The sequence below is a fragment of the Porites lutea genome, chromosome 10 (genome assembly GCF_958299795.1).
Source record: "Porites lutea chromosome 10, jaPorLute2.1, whole genome shotgun sequence".
Taxonomy (NCBI): Eukaryota; Metazoa; Cnidaria; class Anthozoa; order Scleractinia; family Poritidae; genus Porites; species Porites lutea.
This window is the reverse complement of record NC_133210.1, coordinates 11086122-11103909: the sequence shown is the minus strand read 5'-3', so window position 1 is coordinate 11103909 and position 17788 is coordinate 11086122. Positions and strand designations below refer to the sequence as shown.

Genomic DNA, 17788 nt, shown 5'->3' with positions numbered 1-17788 from the left:
TCCCAGATATTGAACGAGGAGACCTGGAACAGGCTTTGAAAAAAGCTCCCTTGTTTCTTGCGATTACTTTTTCCTATTTTTGCGTGTTTTTAGCAGAACAATGGAATCATGACGTCACCGCTTCTTCCAAAACTGGCATACTCCCGAACTGATAATACAGAGCATTTTTTGTGCTTAATCAGGAGCCAGCATGCGCTGGACTGTTTGGAAATGGTCTGGTGAGAGTCGGCACCCAGGGGCTCTTCCGCCCCCTAGGTCTCCAAGAATGGAGACAAGGCCACATGTGGCTTAGTAGGCACTTTTAAGTGTGTTTATTAAAATTCTTACATCAGGGAGACTCTGAGTAACTGACACCATGTCCTTTGGGACGTCGCTCTGGCGCAATGAAGTCATTTCCATAGTGACCTGAGCCTGCTCCTCCTTTATTGTTTTCTTCAAAAGTTTGCCTGCTTGTTTTTCCTAGGATGAAGGAAAGACCGATCAATCCACCCTATGATAGAGGGTCTCAAAGGGGTGGTGGCTTTTACGGTTATCGGCTAAAATTTTGGCTCTTTTACGGCTATCGGTTAATTTTTTTCAGTTACGGTTAACGAAAAAGTTAAAAATTAACTACTTTTGTTTCTAAAAGTTAAATATTAACTAACCCGTATTTTTTTGTATCTTTAAATCAAAATAAAGGTCTTCGGATCATCTCGGGATGAAACAAACTATTCTTTTGAAAATTTTAACATTTGATAGATCATACTTTTTATAACGTATTCCACTTCTAATATTATTTTACACATACGAATGTCAATAGTCAATTTAAAAGTAATCTTTGTGAAAAAGTAAAAGCAGACACGCAAACGCCCAATTCAAGGCCGGGGCGCGACATTCATTAGAACAGAAATGGCCGTTTTCACAATAGAGAAGGATTATTCGTGTGAGACGGGTTATCCGTTTGATGATTCGCGTCAGATAGGTAGTACGTCTTAATTTGAAAATGGAATAGTTTTAATTTTGAATGAACAATCCGCCTGACTTTTGAAGACGGAATTATCCGTTCCAGATAGCCTGTGTACAGCCGCCCTCTCCCCCTTGAAAAAATCGGAGAAGCAGTGTCTGTGGGGAGGACGCGACTGTACACAGGCCAGTCTCAGACGGATGATCCATTTCTAGCTTTAGTGTGAAAACGGCCAATAACAAAATTCCCGTGTCCTGTGTTGCCTTGTCCGTAGGCCGCATTATTCCGCGCGGCTAATGTGTCTCGGGTCACGTGGTCCGAGCTAGTTCTCCACCGAAATGCCTTGACCGAGATTGCGTGGGAAGACGTACCGTAGCGTCAGAGAAAAACAAGGAAATGTTGTTTATCGGCAACGTGTTTTACAAACAGTGACATCTCTGCGTGTTGTTTCACTAATGTTTCGAGGGCATGACCTCCAGAAAATTGCAAATATTAATTCCCAGCAAGAAGTCACACTTTCGCTATGGAAAAAATTAGTTTCCCGAGAGAGCGCCGGAAATGGAGCGTAGGTCTAGGTTAACACCTAAAAGGCGCTTCGCCTAACGTGCGTACGGAGTCACACTAGCCAGGAAATAAAAAACGCAACCATAAGTGAGTTTAGCACCTTCCTTAAAAGTAGCAAATCTAGGTAACAATTTCTTTTACGATTAACTCTTTTTTACCCTATTTACGGCTAACGGTTAAAATTTTTCAATTTTTAGGGCTATCGACTAAATTTTTGGCCGTTTTACGCTTATCGGTTAACCCCATTGAGACCCTCATGATAGTGTTCCACTTTCCCTCTTATACCAACCCATAAAAAGACATCAAACAAATTTTATCAGAGAGCATAAAACATGATAACTTTTTGTTAATTTTTACAGGCATGGGAACAATTTTCATGTCTTGTTATGGTCTTCATATAGTTTTTCAAAGTCCAATGAGTCGTCAACCAGACAAAAAAACAAGCAACCTGACGAACAGTTTGGGGACTTTGGATAATAGAAACAAATATCAGGGAAAAACAAGAATGGATAAAATATTAAATCATTATAGTTTATTAACAAGCCTACCTGATCTCTGGTCTCTCCCTGAACTTTCAAATCTTCTTTGTCTGCATATGATCTCTCGGAAGCTTGAAGTTCGTTGATCTGGACGTCCACAAAGTAACGAAATCAGTTTCGAAACAAATAAAGAACAATATACATGTGTAAATTTGCAAAAAGGTGCCCTCTAAGTTTTCGCTTGCACACCAGCATCAAGCCAGGGTAACTGAAAAAATCCAGGGGGCTTATAGTAGAGCTTAGGCCCAGACCTAACAGTGGGTCGGTGGCTAGCCTTTTTGTGCCAAAAGAGGGGAGATCTTATCACTTTGATCAGAGTTTCAAGTCAGAAAGCAGTTCAAAGCCAAGGAATTTTCCCTGTGGGCTAGCCGAGCCAAATGAATGCTCTGACTCATAATCATATCGCTAGTTGAAGAGCTTGGGGGGTGGGGGGATTAACTAGTCATAAGTGTCATGGGTGGCCTGGAAAGGATGAGTTATTTCCCCTTAAACTTAGCTGTCTACAGAGTTAGTGCAGGCACTTTGTGTCAAATCCAGTCGGATATATAATGATGTCAAAATATTTGCCCTTAAGCACTGAGCAATGTCGAGAGAAAATATATTGTCTTTGTAACAGAAGTTATAAAAAAATTGTGGTTTTAATAACAAGGACTTTATCGGGCATGAAATTGGCATCTTCGCGGATATGGATCAACAATAGTCCCATTACATAATAGGGCTGGCAGCTGTATAGTCATAAAAATGATGGTCTACCCTTTTAGAACACGGGAACGAGCTGCAATGAGATTTCTTAGTTTTCTTACCTTTTTTCTTCTGCGACGTAGCCACGTCAAGAGGTCACCACACGGAACGTATTCTATGACCAGAAACATTTTCTCTTCAAGCGTGCAGCACCCAACCATAGATACAACGTTCTTATGTGAGCCTAACAACTTCATCTGTTCAATCTCAAACGTGAACTCTTCTTTCTGTGTTTCAGATGGATCATCTAAACACAATTGAATAAAATGATTCCGTCTTCTTCCAGTCTTGCGGTGACAGCATTGTTAATTCAGGGCTAGATTTTTCATTTGTATGACAGATATATTCATCCCTTTTTATTTCACGCATCCTCATATGCACAAAAGGACAGGTCGATATTACACTTTTAATTGCATTTCAATTTAAAATTTAATAGTCACTTTACCACCCGATCTTCTTTAATTACAGCCTCCTTACCATGTAAAACTTTGACAGCCACCACCTGAGGTGCCTTCGGCTTCCTGGATGATGCAGGCCATTTTGAAGCCTCAGTGACCAACGCCTCCATTTCATCACTCTTACTAAAGGTTGCTTTGTAAACAACACCAAACGCTCCTCTCCCCAGCTCTTCCTCGAATTCTATTTGCTCAAGCAGTATTTCCCACTTATCAGAGAGCTGTGAATTAGGTGATCTGGAGACATATATATAATAAAAGCTGGATTTTCGTCCACAAATCATTAAGACAGATTAAGGTTGCTATTGATCAAAAAGCGTTCGAGAGTAATCGTAATGATAGCCCGGCCTGGCTGTTATTAGTTCAAACACCATAATTATTTTCAACCTGAAAAACACACCATCGCTAAAACGTTCGGCTTGTACACGACTGTTTGTGCAGACAAGAACGAGTAGAGAAAGCGCGGAACAAAGCATTGAACAGGAGCATCGGAAATGCCTTTAAACCCCGTATGCGTTTCTGAAAATTTTTAAAAGGCCACCAAGAACTTTAAACTTCATCCTCTCCGTTTCCGGTAATTGACCCAGACTACCAAAAGTTGAGTATCTTTCTGCTGAATGTTCGTGCTCAGGCTCTTGGGCGTTGAGTTTAGGTTGCGTTCGCCCGACGTCGAACGCAGTAACATTTTTTTATCAATCAAGTCAATTTTTAATTTAATTTTCAAGCTATTGTTCTTTAGCATCTCTTCTTTTTTACTGTCTTTTTAGGTTTTCAACCCCTTGGCTAAAACAAAATGCTTGATTATTTTAAATAGAAATTGCAGCCTGAGTGACTTCCTTGTAACTGTCATCAAGGCAGATGCACGACGCTGTATAGGTGGCCACGTGATGCAATCTAACCAATAACATCGACCTAAAATTAAAATCCTACGAACGTAACATTTGGCTTATGTGTTTTTGATACACATTCAACTGGAGAAAAAAAATACGCTGAACAATGTGGTTAGCAATTTAAAAGGTACACAAACCTTTCAATAGTCTTTAACTTCTTTCTTCTGTAGCACCAGACAAAAAAAGGGACGGACAGCAGCAAAAAAGTGGAGGTAACACCAACTGAGATGTAAATGACTTTAGAAATAGCGGGTGTCGGATTTTCTGGTTCAGACATCGTGGTGTTCATAACTGAAACTAAAGGTATTGCATTATAATTGGTATAGCAAACGTGCGACTGTGCGCTGAATAAAACAGGTACATTAATCTACCTCGCTGCTAAGCATGGCTTTTCCTTTTTCACGGATCTTCCTTAAAATAATCTAACTTCTCCCTGTTTCTGAGGAACATTGCATGGTGGGCGTAAATTGACAATTTTTTAGCTTTTTTGTGTCCATTATACTTACTACTATTACACAGATGTTCTTCACAACAGTGTAAATGTTGATCTTCAAATTGTCGGCATTGATCAGCGGATATACAGCCTTGAATGGTGACTTGTTCGCCGCTTGCCGTTGTACTGTCGTATTTGAAACAAAGGTTTTCTGGAAATGCACAGTTGACTGTAATGGGCACAGATGAATTCCCGCTAGGGTACTCATAACAAACAGTGCCTAAAGATAAATGCAGAATTATAGAAGTTTTTAAAACCATCAAGTATCTCGCTGACAAGGTCACTTACCTCAAAGTCTGGGACAAAAGCGTGAAAATATAGCTTTTAGACAAGCCTAGAAGCGCAGCTTTTATACATATTGGAAGCCATTCACTAAAACTTGATAGACTTTAACACGAAAATACTAAACGAAAGTTTAAAAGGAAAAACATAATGCATATTTCGCCCAATTTTAGAGAAAAAGCAATAATTTTTATACAACGTCTTATGTGGTTGTTGCCGTATGAATAAATAATTAGCTAAGTAGAATAGTGTTGTCCAGGGCTCTCATATTGAGCATGGGCTATTTGTGCAATAACATGCTAAGTTTTTAAACTCCTTCTTTTAAACCTTCTTGATGTGGATGATATAAAACGTACTTGTTACTGACGGTGGCATTTCACAAATATAGTTGTTTTGGTCGTGACAGTCCGGCCCCTCTTCTATCGTTCCAAAGTCTGTCTCCATTTGCCAACACTTTGAGTCACCTTTTCGGCCAATCCATACGTGCTGTATAAAGGTATTAAAAGGGCGATAGAAAAAAAACATTAAATGGAACAATTTACTTACAAGCCACAGTTAAGGTGGTTGGAAACACTTTGATATTTGGAGTGTCATTCAAGACTCGTTGAAGGTATCAGGCTCACATTTGGTATGGACAGTTTAGAGGTAAGATTTCGATCGTTACCATGGCAACAATTAAGGATGTATCGAATGTATCGAAACATCTAATTTTTTAATTTGGTAGGTTTACGCAAATCGAGTCATTAGATTTTCTTATGAATGTTACCATTAAGAAGTCCTAACTTGTTAACTCTTTTTTTAACAATTAGTTTTTGACATCTTCAGGGAAATAGCTATCATGTGAAAATTAAATGTTTTTGTTGTTTATAGTGTGATATTAAAAGGAAATCTGCAAAATTTCGTCAATTTCTCTGCCGTCACGCCATTGAACATTATCTGACCAATCATTTTTCCGTTTCGTGATTTATGCTCGGCTTTCTTTTAACAAAGTACAGTAGTCATTGTCTTAGCTAGTTATTCGCATCAGTCTTAGCGTATATATTTAAGTTCTTTCTTTTTTTTGGCCTTTTATGATGATTTCTCGGCCAAGACATTTCTAAGGCTGATATTAAAGCTGATGTTGTTGCGGGAATTGTCCGCGTGATGTAACTAACACCACTGCCATTAGTATGACAGTATGCAGTTACTTAATTATGATCACTTACAATCAAAGATGCAGTAAAAAATTAACGGATCATTTGAATGCAATTTGATACCGGCTACAAGTTACGGAAGCGACAAACGGGTTAACTTTTCAAATAATCAATTCATGAATGGAATCTTGACCTAGTTTGTCAGAAACTTGCGAATTATCCTGAGCGATCTTCGCTTTCACAACACCTTTCGGTTCGTAAAATATGGTGCTTCAGCCTAATTTCTTTTTTCATTGCTTTCGGCACAGAACGAAGAAGTCAACGAGCTTTAACCAGTAAATTCTTAATTATTTGTAGCTGTTAAATAAAGGTACGGCAGCTCCAGCTAGCAGTATTTCATCACAAAAACAACACATTTGAAACTTTTTTTAGGAAGCGCCATCTGAACACGGAGGTACTCAAAAATTTTCTTTTCCCTAAAATTGATTTAAAAAAAGACATTATTCGTGCCAAAATTTTATTCCCGTATGGTAAACGCTTATTGGCTAATAACATAACAGGTCGAGCAGACGTTAGATTATGTAAATTAGGGTGTGGTTAACGGCTTGTTAAATGAATGTATCAGGCGTTATTTTTTTTCCCTCTCGAGCCAAAGAAACAAAGAAGCAAAAGAAAAAATAACGCCTGATCTCAGGTTACAATCAAGGTAGCATTTTAGATCAAGACGTCTCAGCTGATGAAGGACAGAACAATTTGCTTTATATCAAATTCACTAGTATTCTGCCTGGATTGGGACGCCCGGAATGCATGAGGAACTGGCATCTTGTTATAATTCAGTTTGTGCGTTTAGCTTCCCAATGTAACGTGAAATGTGGTCTTTTGAACATTATTTAGCTGCGTAGTCTCAAGATACATTGCAGGGTTAGGGTCTAAGATCAGAAACTAATGAAAATGAAATTAAAACTGTCTACATCACTGATTCAATTGGTTCTGTGTCACGAACTACATCAAAAATGTAATTTTGCCGCATTCTTCTTTGAAATGTCTTATTATGATAAATTACCCTAGCCTTGAGCATGCTCAATATGCATTTAAAACCTAGCATCTCAAATTAAATGCCTATTTTTTGTTTTTACACTTATCCTACAGATGTGCTGGGGAGAAAAAATTGAAGCATCAGTAACAAGGAAAAATTTCATGCTGATCATGCAATCATTTCTTGAGGCTCAAAGAGTTAATGACTCGGTACTTACATCTATTTTCGTTTGCTTCAGACCGATAACCTCCATGAAGTGAATCAATAATAGTTTTTGATCGTCATCATCAACCTTCACTAAATCACCTCCAGAAGCAGTACACCCTTGTCGTGCACCTTCCCAGGTATCCTTATTATTTTCTTTGTAGCAAGATACTCCATTAAAAAACCATCCAGCAGAACAAGCCAATGGACCTAATTTGTGAAACATTTACAGAGCAAATAGTTTGAAGCCGATAATAATCATAGCATTGCTATAAACTTTAGGTTTTCATTTTAAAGAGACTGGGACGAGGCAGAGAACATAAACTTCTCACCAAGGAATAAAATATTTTAAAATTTTCCGCTGATCAATTTGTTATATTTAGTATTAAACTAAATAGAATACAAGAAAACTTTAGATCTGTACGATGTTTCTGAGTGTGGCAATTCTAAAAGGTAAAATTTTGTCACAGTTATGAGCGTGGCTGGTCATGTGACAAAAAGTGCAGTGTAACCACCAAAAAAACTTCTTTTACCCAGGCACAGTAACAATTAAGGTAAAAATGAGTGCGAAACAAAACGAGAAAACAAAAGGGAAAAGCCAAATATCAGGGTGCAGCCTAGCCTGCCTAAAATTTAAAGGCGTAAAGGTTATGTGGAGCCATTTCTTACTTCACATGAGACAGCCCTAAAGCAGGCGTTTTAGCGCCTTAATGGATCAAATTTACCGCTCGAAACTATCCCATCATTTTCAGTGTAGAGTTCCCCACAGGAACAACTCACCTTTCGGTCTCTTGCAGATGAAATGTTCATTTTCCTTGCAACATTCGGTGAGTTTCCAACCATTTTTCAAGATTTCGACGCATTTGTTTTCATAAACAATTCTCGACATGTTGCTGAGCCACTGGACGGAAGCAGAAATGTTAAACGATTCTCCATTGTTCCATACATATCCACCCGTTTGATGTCGATACACCAACCCAATCCAAACAGAAGTGAGGTTTGCGTCCTTGAAAGTCAAGTTATGAACAAAGTCGATTTCTTTTTCATTCGATATGCTTACCAGGTCTCCTCCAAGCCCAAAACACCCGCTTAAAGCTGTTGACCAAGCAAAGCTCCGCGGATAACCGAGCCTATCGATGACCTTGTAGCAAAAGCCTTCAAATTCGCTCCACGTTTCTGGGCATTCCAAAGCTAAAAGGAGAAAGGATCAAGTTGGGCGGCTATGACTCTTGTGACTTAACGACAATGAACAATGCAATTATTGGATGAGATTGGTCAAGATCGTTGAAAGTGTTATAAGTTGTGGCCGAAGGCAGACGATGATTGCCTTGCCGTGGGCAGCCGTGGGTGTCTAGATGCGCCCCACATTCTTTGCCGCTCCTAAGCTGTTAAAAAAATCACATCGACCATACTGAGCTCTCCAAGACCAATAAGCTAGCAAGAAATCTCTCACTTATTATGAAATTAAAAATTGATATAAATCAAATGGACATACTTACCAGAGTAACGCCTTGTTACTGCCAAGAGGAGTGACACCAATAGGGCGAGTGTGATCATTATGGCATCAGATCTGAGGAGAAGTTAAAATTATAGAGAAACATTTCTTTGACCTATGATTAAGAAATCGTTACCTCCAGGAGCAATTTCTTTGGGTTTGCCAGCGGAATAACTTTAGGGGAATGCTGGTAGAACAGGATCTGGTGTTCTTCCAATTCCAAATGGGTTATTTCGCCGGATAACCAATAGAATAATGAAGTCTATTGCTTTTATATACAGACCCCTGCTTTTTTATAATATGGTTTATGATGTCAAAACAATTTTTCCTTCAGTGGAAAGCCTTTGATCCTCTTAACAAGGTGAGGTATATTTTATGGGTGGTAGCGCTGCTGGAGGCCTGCGAAGTCAGCAACAATGGTCGGCATCTTGGATTTTACCAGAAATAAAAATCAGGACAAAACTGCGCGAAATGGTAGTTTCTTGTGCTTGACATGTAAAATAACACACAAATAAGCACTTTGCATGATCTCAGCCACAAGATTAATACTTTTATTGTTGAAAGAAGTTGAAGAAGTATGTATTTTCACTCAAAACTGGCTTGAGCACCTGCTACTTATGGCGTCATATCTCGTAACCCTAGAAACTGACCATCACTGAACTTGTCTCAAAATGCGCGCGAGGGATCTGAACGAACAGCTAATGAAAACGTAAGGTGCTGATTTTCTATCGCCTAGGAAAAAAATAAAAAAAATCCCTCCCCCCTCTTGTACGTTCAAGGGTTAATACAGAAGTAGAAGATTTAAACATCAAACTGTTCGCGGCTGTGGTTTATTTTTTCAGTCGATGTAATTCGTGACCAAGAAGACAAAAATTATATGCACATCAGCTTGAAATTCTTCTCTTCAAAACTGTAACAAATGGCAGAGGCCTTTAACTTGGCATGGAAGTGGTCGTATTCAATTCTCTTGCAAATACGGCTGACATGCACGGGGCAAGATGACAGAGGGAAAAAATGGAAAGAAAGATAGAACAAAAATCGTCACAGCCCTGAAGTTCAGTCACTCGGACAAATTAAAAACTTGTATCAAATGCGAGGGTTCGAACACCCCCACCCCACCCCCCGCCGCTGCATATCACTGGTTCTGACAATCCAACGGCCCTAACCGGATATGCTTCTTTCTTAATTTTTTTGTTTTCTGTCGATGGAATTTATCGACTAGTTACCCTATAAAAGGCTATAACTTATATAGTGGGTGCTTCCACACATTTTCCTGTCTTACTATAATATTGAGGACCGTTTAAGATTCGACGACGGCGACAGTAACGAGAACGTCAAAAAACAATAGGGTTAATATTGAGCAAAACAACAACTTTTAACACGTATAGCCCCCTTTTTGTACATTTTTTTCTTTACCATCATTGTATGTCTACGGCTTGAAAATGCTTGGCTAATTTCATGTTTTATGCAGTAAGAAATTTTCTTACCCTTTCTGAACTTACATGTTCTTTGGAATTCAACCCCATAATAGTTCCCTACATTCGACAAAGTGAGTTCAAATAATCGCGATAAAAATTGAAAGAACGTAAATTCACTTTTTAGGCGACGTATTCGCCACCGTCGCGATCGTCGGATCTTAGGGTTCCTTTTGACATCTTGTATTTACAATGTGTGGCATAACATTAGTGCCAATTAACACTTGTTAAAAATATTTTTCGTACAAAAAAATAAAAACGAAAGCTTGACTACTGACTAGATAGAAAACATTACGTTGCCCAGTTTTCAGATTTAAGGTGTTTCGATACAGTTTCTCGGAGACCATACCGTTGTTTTTCAATCGCCTTGAAAGTGATTTTATCCTTGTCCGATCGCCACAAAATTTTCACCAGTGATTGACTATGAATTGAAGTTTGTCAAAATGCAGTTTTTAGTAAAATCGATATCACCATGACAACAATAAACAAGATGAAACTTTGAAATCGATTAAATCCCAATTTCGCACGATTTAGATCTGCTACTAAAAATTCGACATTAGGAACTTAATGTGTGGTGTTTAGCAAATAACCTCCTAAAGAACTGATAAATTCTGTATGTTTAAATTCAAATAAAACGTTAGTATATTTCAAACCTTATATTTTCAATGGCCGTGATAAATTATTTAAAAGGAAAAGTTCTAAATAACTCAAATTAATGTTCAGTAGAGTCAAAAGACTGCTTAATATCATATTTCGATTCCTGGAAGTTTTGGTGCATGTCGTTTCTTGCGATCCTGAAAACTAACCTGTTTTCTCACCACCTGTCTAAGTGCAACTTAATTCTAAATTTTGGCTTTGAGCGCTTTTCTGTATATCTCTAAAACCGCTCGACAGAATTCTTTTTAAACCTCATCACACAATCTCCATGATGTATACATTAATGCCTGAAACTTTCATTCTGATTGATTCACTGCAACACCTTGAAATTTCAAGACCAATCTAGCCTACGAACCAACTAAAAATCCGCTTTCACTGTTTTGACGTTATACTTATTTTTCCACATTAATATGCCCACCATACATACCTCCATAGCTAGTACTTTTCAATGTGAGAATTGTCAATGTTTTACGTTCAAAATATGCAATAAAAGTCATACTAAAATTTACAAGCCTTGGAGGTATGTAGGGTGAGCATTAATTATGGAATAATTAGCATAACGTCAAAACGGTGAACGCGGATTTTTCGTTGGTTCGTAGGCTAGATTCATCTTGAAATTTCAAGGTTTTGCAGTGAATCAATCGGAATGGAAGTTTCAGAAATTAATATATACATCATGGAGATTGCGTGATGAGGTTTAAAAAGAATTCTGTTGAGCGGTTTTAGAGATATACAGAAAAGCGCTAAAAGCCAACATTTAGAATTAAGTTGCACTTAGACAGGTGGTGAGAAAACAAATTAGTTTTCAGGATTGCAAGAAAAGAAATAAACCAAAATTTCCATGCATCGAAATATGATATTAAACAGCCTTCTGACGCCAATTAAGATTAATTTGAGTTATATATGTAGAACTTTTTTTAAAAAATAATTTATCACGGCTATTGAAAATATGAGGTTTGAAATATATTAACGTTTTATTTGAATTTAAAAATACAGAATTTTTCAGTTCTCAGGGAGGTTATTTGCTAAATACGGTCCGTGCACGGTTCGGCCAACGCTTTTTTTAAATTTTATGTTCCATGTTGAGTAAACAGAAAGATATGAAATTGACACCTTTTTCGATTAATTCGTTTACAGCAAGTGTCTAAATTGCTTTTGCTTTAAAAGCACCCTTTTTATCGAAATTTTATAATATGACGGCGCCAAAGAATTTTTGCACTTAAAAATAATGGTAAAATCTCAAAAAATTGCCAAAATTCCAGAAGTCCTTGTTTCTTTTCTTGAATCCATAAATCTTATCTCTCCATAACAAAAATTACTCAATATCTTCTTTTTACTGTTTTATGCTATCTTTTTCCAAAAAAAGATAAACAAAATTTGACTTCCGTTTTATCGTTTTTTGCTTTTTCGAAAGGAGAAACACAAAAAACGAAAAACGAAATTCGACTTCCGTTTTATCGTTTTTCCTTTTATGTACAAACAAACACAAAAAACGGAAAAACGAAAAATGACTTCCGTTTTATCGTTTTTCTTTTTATGTTTCTGTTTACTCAACATGGAACATAAAACTTAAAAAAAGGGTTGGCCGAACCGTGCACGGACCAAATACCACCGTCTTTTCCACATGTTAAATATAATTGCAATTAAGAGCAGCAGCTGCAGAACTTTTCACTTTCGCTTTATGAACAAATTTCCCTTTTGTTCCAAATTCAACAGCCAACGGGAAAAAGTATAATCAGGAACATAACTCAAAAAGCCGTTTTTCAGGTATTTTATAACTTAACGTATCTCTTTGAATTCTTCCTTTAAAACTAGACGCATTAGCCTCTTAAGCTAGGGGCCTAGCAAGCTCCAGGTTTTCGAATACTGTATAACTACAGTGCGAGTATAAGTATGAGTCTGTCCTAACCATTTTTGGTTTTAGTATTTTATGATTTAACTTCAAAAACAAGAAGAGAAAACAATTGCCCGGGAAGAGTCTGCTCGGATTCGCATGATTTCAGAAAGCCTAATGTGAGAAACACTCTGATGCCCCTACAAAAGACTCTACATATAAACAAACAAATGCATTTTTGAGCAAATATCTTAACTAGTTTTGATTAAAATTTTTGTTCTTTGCAGAATAAGTTTGATCGAAGTTGAATAAACTGTGATTCTATAGCCATTAAAAGAAAGAGACAAGAAAAAAATAAACCCAAGACCATATAAAAGGCTGAAAATAACGGCAAAAATACCTGTTTCTTGGCGAAGCTGTTTAATCGGCCAGGTGGTTAATATTATGTATAGTGTTACAGCCGCAAGAACTGAAAGGACAAACAGCAAGTGTATAACAAGAGAATCCGGTGACATTCGCACACACACTGTAAACAGGAGAGCTAAATTTAATGACAACACACAACATTGCGCAATCGTGATAAAGTTTGCAAACCAAAATTGTTACTTAAAGTTCTATAAATGTTGAAAGTCAGCTTATCTACCCAGACAGTCCTCCATAATAAAGTCTTCATAAACTATCTAAGAACAGTCATATTCTGTGCTAGCCATAAAGACGTTTCGTCGGTGTTTACCTTAGCTGATTGTTCCTTGGAAAACCAATCTTCGACATGACACGTAGGTCTAAGCGGGCTCTCTTGTTTGAACCGAAGGCCGGCTTTCGCAGATAAGAAGGGGATATAATCTGTGTACTATGTTTCTATCAGTTTATTGTCTATTCCGTGCGAAATCCTGTCATTTATCGAACCTCGAAAAAGGTAGTGCTTTGCTAACTATTTAAGTTGTGATTTAAGCCGTAATCAGGAACTTGCTGGCTGCATTTCACTTACCTAAAAAATTTCTAGACTGAAATGCACCAGTTTGAAACTTCACGGGGTCAGATTATACTGAATAAAATTGTTCTAAAATCTGCGTCATTTTAAATTTGGACTCGTTGAAATGCTTCTGGGGACCACTGACTTAATGCCTTGCGTCAGATAAAGGCTTTTAATCGGTCTTTGGATGATTTTTTATTGTTTTAAATTGCCAAGTGACGGAGTGAGTTGAGGTTTTTGTTAACCCGGTTTGCCAGAAAAGCTAAGACTTTTACAAGTTAGAGCAAAATACTCCTGGAATAAAACCGGTTAGTGCTGATTGATGCCTGTATATTACCTCACATTTCCAAGTTTCTCAAACTAGATTTCAATCCATAAGTGTAGGTAATAGCATAGTTTGTAGTGATATTTGGCATAAATACCACGAGCGATATTTCGAAATTGTTATACGTAATTTCACGAGTCGTTAGGCGAGTGAAATTTGAGACAATTTTGAAATATCACGAGTGGTATTTATGCCAAATATCACTACAAATCATGCTATTACCTACTCAGGTACAAATCATGCTATTATTTGTTAGTCGAGCTTGCTTTAGCACCGCGAGACTCTAAAAATGCAGGCTTTTTATTTTTTCGTCGGCCTTCCCTAGATTGTAGGTTACGCGTTCCATAGCGGAGACCGTGGAAACTGGGGATAAGAATCGTGACGATCTTCGTTGTAGGTAAATGAGTCTCCTGATGAGCATGCTGTTTATTTTCGGCGATGACTGCACGAAATGACGCATGTAAGTTGAACACGTTTTTAGCAATGGTGTAAATTTCCCCGAATCGAGGCCCTTTGATTTTCGCGTAATTATGCTCGTATATTAAAAAGTAAATACCCCTAGTTGGATGAGAAAATATTACTGTGGAGTATTGAGGCGTTATGTTTCTCAGAATATTGTCGCAATTATTGGAGCTCTACGATTAAATAGATTCACTTTGTTGTATTGATAGATTTTCGCAGTTGTTAAGATGTGACGTCGCGTTGCACCTTATAAATACTCGAGATATCAATGATTTAACCTTCGACTACTACTGGAAGCAACTTCAACTACCCGTCTGACGTTACGTATGTGTCACGGATGTGTTTATACTATAACGCACTCTACTTGCAGCACTTCGTGTCCATAGAATAGAAATCCTATATCGAGGTTTCCGGAACAGGTCGGTCGGTTCGTCTAATAAATGAACCTGGAAATCATCACGATAATTGCGCTTTAAACTTCTTAAAATATTATGGGGGAGAGAGAAGGTTGAGCTTGTCGCATATGATATCGGTATCGCCAACCGTGAGAGCATTTTGAAGCATATTATTCCTAACACATTTTTCGGTGTAATTGAGAAAAATAAGGTATACATAGATTCTTATAGAAGGTTGGGAATTGTAAGATTTATATTATATATTCGAGAACATTTAAGACGGCAGTGTAAGATGAGACCTGTCGGTAACTAAAACTTCCCGCCAAATTTCAGCTCATTTCTTACAATATTCTTTCCTATGAATGAACAAGAGCGCCCAATGCGAGCTTTACAACTCGTGTTTATTTTTCTTTAAAGTTCTTCTTCATTATATCGTCTTATGTAATTTTTTTATATCTTTGTCAACGAGTGCCACTTAAAAACCAACTAAGCGCACATGCATTGTCTTTTTCGCAGATTCAGAGATGGACGTTCTAAAAATAATTATTACTGTTTTCTTGATCATGTTCCCAGTGATAATAAAAGCACAGCAGAACATTCAAGGTAATAACTACTAATGAGTACAATTATTATAAGTTAGTATAAATCAATTGCAAATCATAATTGTTGGGCAGATACCAGCCTTAAGTTAAAATGGTTTATCGATTGCATGTTTGAGTTCATTCTCTGTATTAACTGGAAAAGTGTACTTTGGTGCCCTTGAAAGCTCTTGTACTGGCGTCCCTGATTGGTCAAGTTCGTGAAATTACGTTGCAAACAAAAAGGGGTTTTCCACGTTTTTCTTGACAATAAATTAAGGTTTAAAATAATCACCGAAATGATTTCAGCGAACCCGGCCTTGGACAAGACTTTTGCATTTACTATCATAAAAAAACTGATTGGTACAGGGTGGTAACAAACCATATTAATGTGCATCATGGGAGAACGCGTGAAGGGAAACTTTTAGTAATGGCGTTGAATTGACTTTACTGTTCGTGTCTGTGAAGATATACTTCCAAAACATGGTACCAGGAATTGAAAAAACGCGGATTATTTTGCTGCTATTGGTCTGGTGACTTTCTGTGATATCGTTTGGAGTCTGAGTCTGTGAGTGTGCATGGAATCTAGTCGAAACATAATACTGCTCGTGCAATTTTGCGCCAAGACCTGACCCGGTGTTTTTTATAATTTTTACTAGCGTTTTTTTTTTTTAATTATATGTGCAAATTCACTGGAATTTTCGTGTCTGCTGTAACAACTTGTGATAAATTTCTCTGCTGCTACTGAGAAACATGTCGGTGCCGAAGCTAGCCCAGTTCAGAACCCAGCTGGATTTCATAACGAAAACATCACGAACTTCAAACGACCAAATTTCGATTCGGGGCGTCATGAAAATCCCCTCGAAGACAACTACTGAGAACCTTCAAAAAGACCTGTGTTTACATCTTCAAAAGAAGTCTTGTGAATCGATTTCGAACGCAAGGAAAATGTATTCTGATTCAAGATTGGCTCGGTCCTGAAGGTCAAAAGATCTACGACAGCTTACAGACTGTTTGAACGGGTGCGGACGATGTATTACGACCACAAACTGATGTCTGGGACGAAGTTGGAAAGAGCGGTAAGTCCAGAATGTAGCGAGAAAGTTGTTTCTAAAAGAAATTTAAAGAACGAGTGCCAGAAACCGGAGACAACCCCTGAAGAGACTGCAATTATGTAGACGAAGATTAGAGAAGGTGGAGATCATCGTTTTACCGGCGGTGTATCTGATACATAACCGAAAGAACAATTCCTAGAATAAGCAAGCACTTAAGCAAGAGGTAAAGCTATGACAATTTTCAAGTCTTATGAAAGTACTAAAACTGAAGTTCAAGAGTGTAGTGCAAACCGACCTCCTGCAAAGGAGAGCATAAAAGCTGTTTCTAAAAATAAGCCTAAGAAATTCCTCATGTGTAATTACAGTGCCAACAAAATGGGAGCTCGTGGCTTTTCAGACAAGAAACTTGGCCCCACCTGGGGAGCAGTCTACAGAAAGTGAAAAATCAAAAATCACTTTCAAGACGCAAAGATCGATCAAAGAAGTGTAAACAATCACAAAAAGGGATACAAGAGGAACACTCAGGTCAAAAACAATCAAAATCATCCACAAGACAATTTGCACTGAGAGTGGGGGAAGATGGTGAGGATTCACTATTATGAGGTTCTTGACAAAATTTTTGTACTTAACCCGAAAACTCTGATCACAAGAAAGCATTTGCAAGCCTACTATATTGCTGTCCGTTAAGAAAAGGATTCCTGTTAGCTAACAGACTGGTTCTGCATGTAGCATTCTCCCTGTGAGGAATGTGTACAAAGACATCAGTGGAGTCTATAATCTCAATTCAAACAAGCCTGCTCTTTCTCACTATGATGAAGTAACCATTCATTTAAACACTGGGAACCAATGAAGAAGTGATTATTCAGTTAAGAATTGTTGAAAGAGACCTGGCAACCCTAATTGGCCTGAACGACTATGAAACGCTCAGACTCATTGAGGTCTTACGGAGATCTAGAGCATGCAGCTAAACCCCCTAACTGCTAGTGAATGGTGCCAACACCACTCCCCTTGAAGACCGTTCTGACCGGACGACTACCCTCAAGTCTTTGGTGAAAGTATAGGAAAGTTTGACGGTGAACTACACCTGTACACAAGTAATAATGTCATTCCACACAAAAGAGCTCTTAGAGAGATCCCTCTTTGTGTATTAAAAAACAATTTTGTTGCTGAAGTAAAAGACCTCCAACAGCAAGGTACACTTGAGAAAGTGACTGAACCCACTGAATGGGTGAGTGCTCCTACAGTTGTAAACTGCAAAC

At 37.9% G+C, this 17788-nt stretch overlaps 1 protein-coding gene across 1 annotated transcript; it reads right to left on the bottom strand.

Moving 5' to 3' along the window:
- Positions 1 to 288: 288 nt before the first annotated feature.
- On the bottom strand, positions 289 to 3526 carry LOC140949484 (fibroblast growth factor receptor homolog 2-like). Its single transcript, XM_073398642.1, has 4 exons — positions 3265 to 3526; positions 2850 to 3034; positions 2056 to 2133; positions 289 to 459 (listed from the first exon to the last, which is right to left on the bottom strand). Exons 1-4 carry the CDS (start codon positions 3524 to 3526, stop codon positions 289 to 291), a joined length of 696 nt encoding a protein of 231 aa, XP_073254743.1.
- Positions 3527 to 17788: the final 14262 nt, after the last annotated feature.

Coding starts and splice junctions, on each gene's coding strand:
- LOC140949484 (XM_073398642.1), bottom strand. CDS start 3,526: ATGATTTGTGGACGAAAATCCAGCTTTTATTATATATATGTCTCCAGA. Junction 3,035..3,264: donor GGCTGTCAAAGTTTTACATG/GTAAGGAGGCTG, acceptor AATTGTGTTTAG/ATGATCCATCTGAAACACAG. Junction 460..2,055: donor AGGGAGAGACCAGAGATCAG/GTAGGCTTGTTA, acceptor CCTTCATCCTAG/GAAAAACAAGCAGGCAAACT.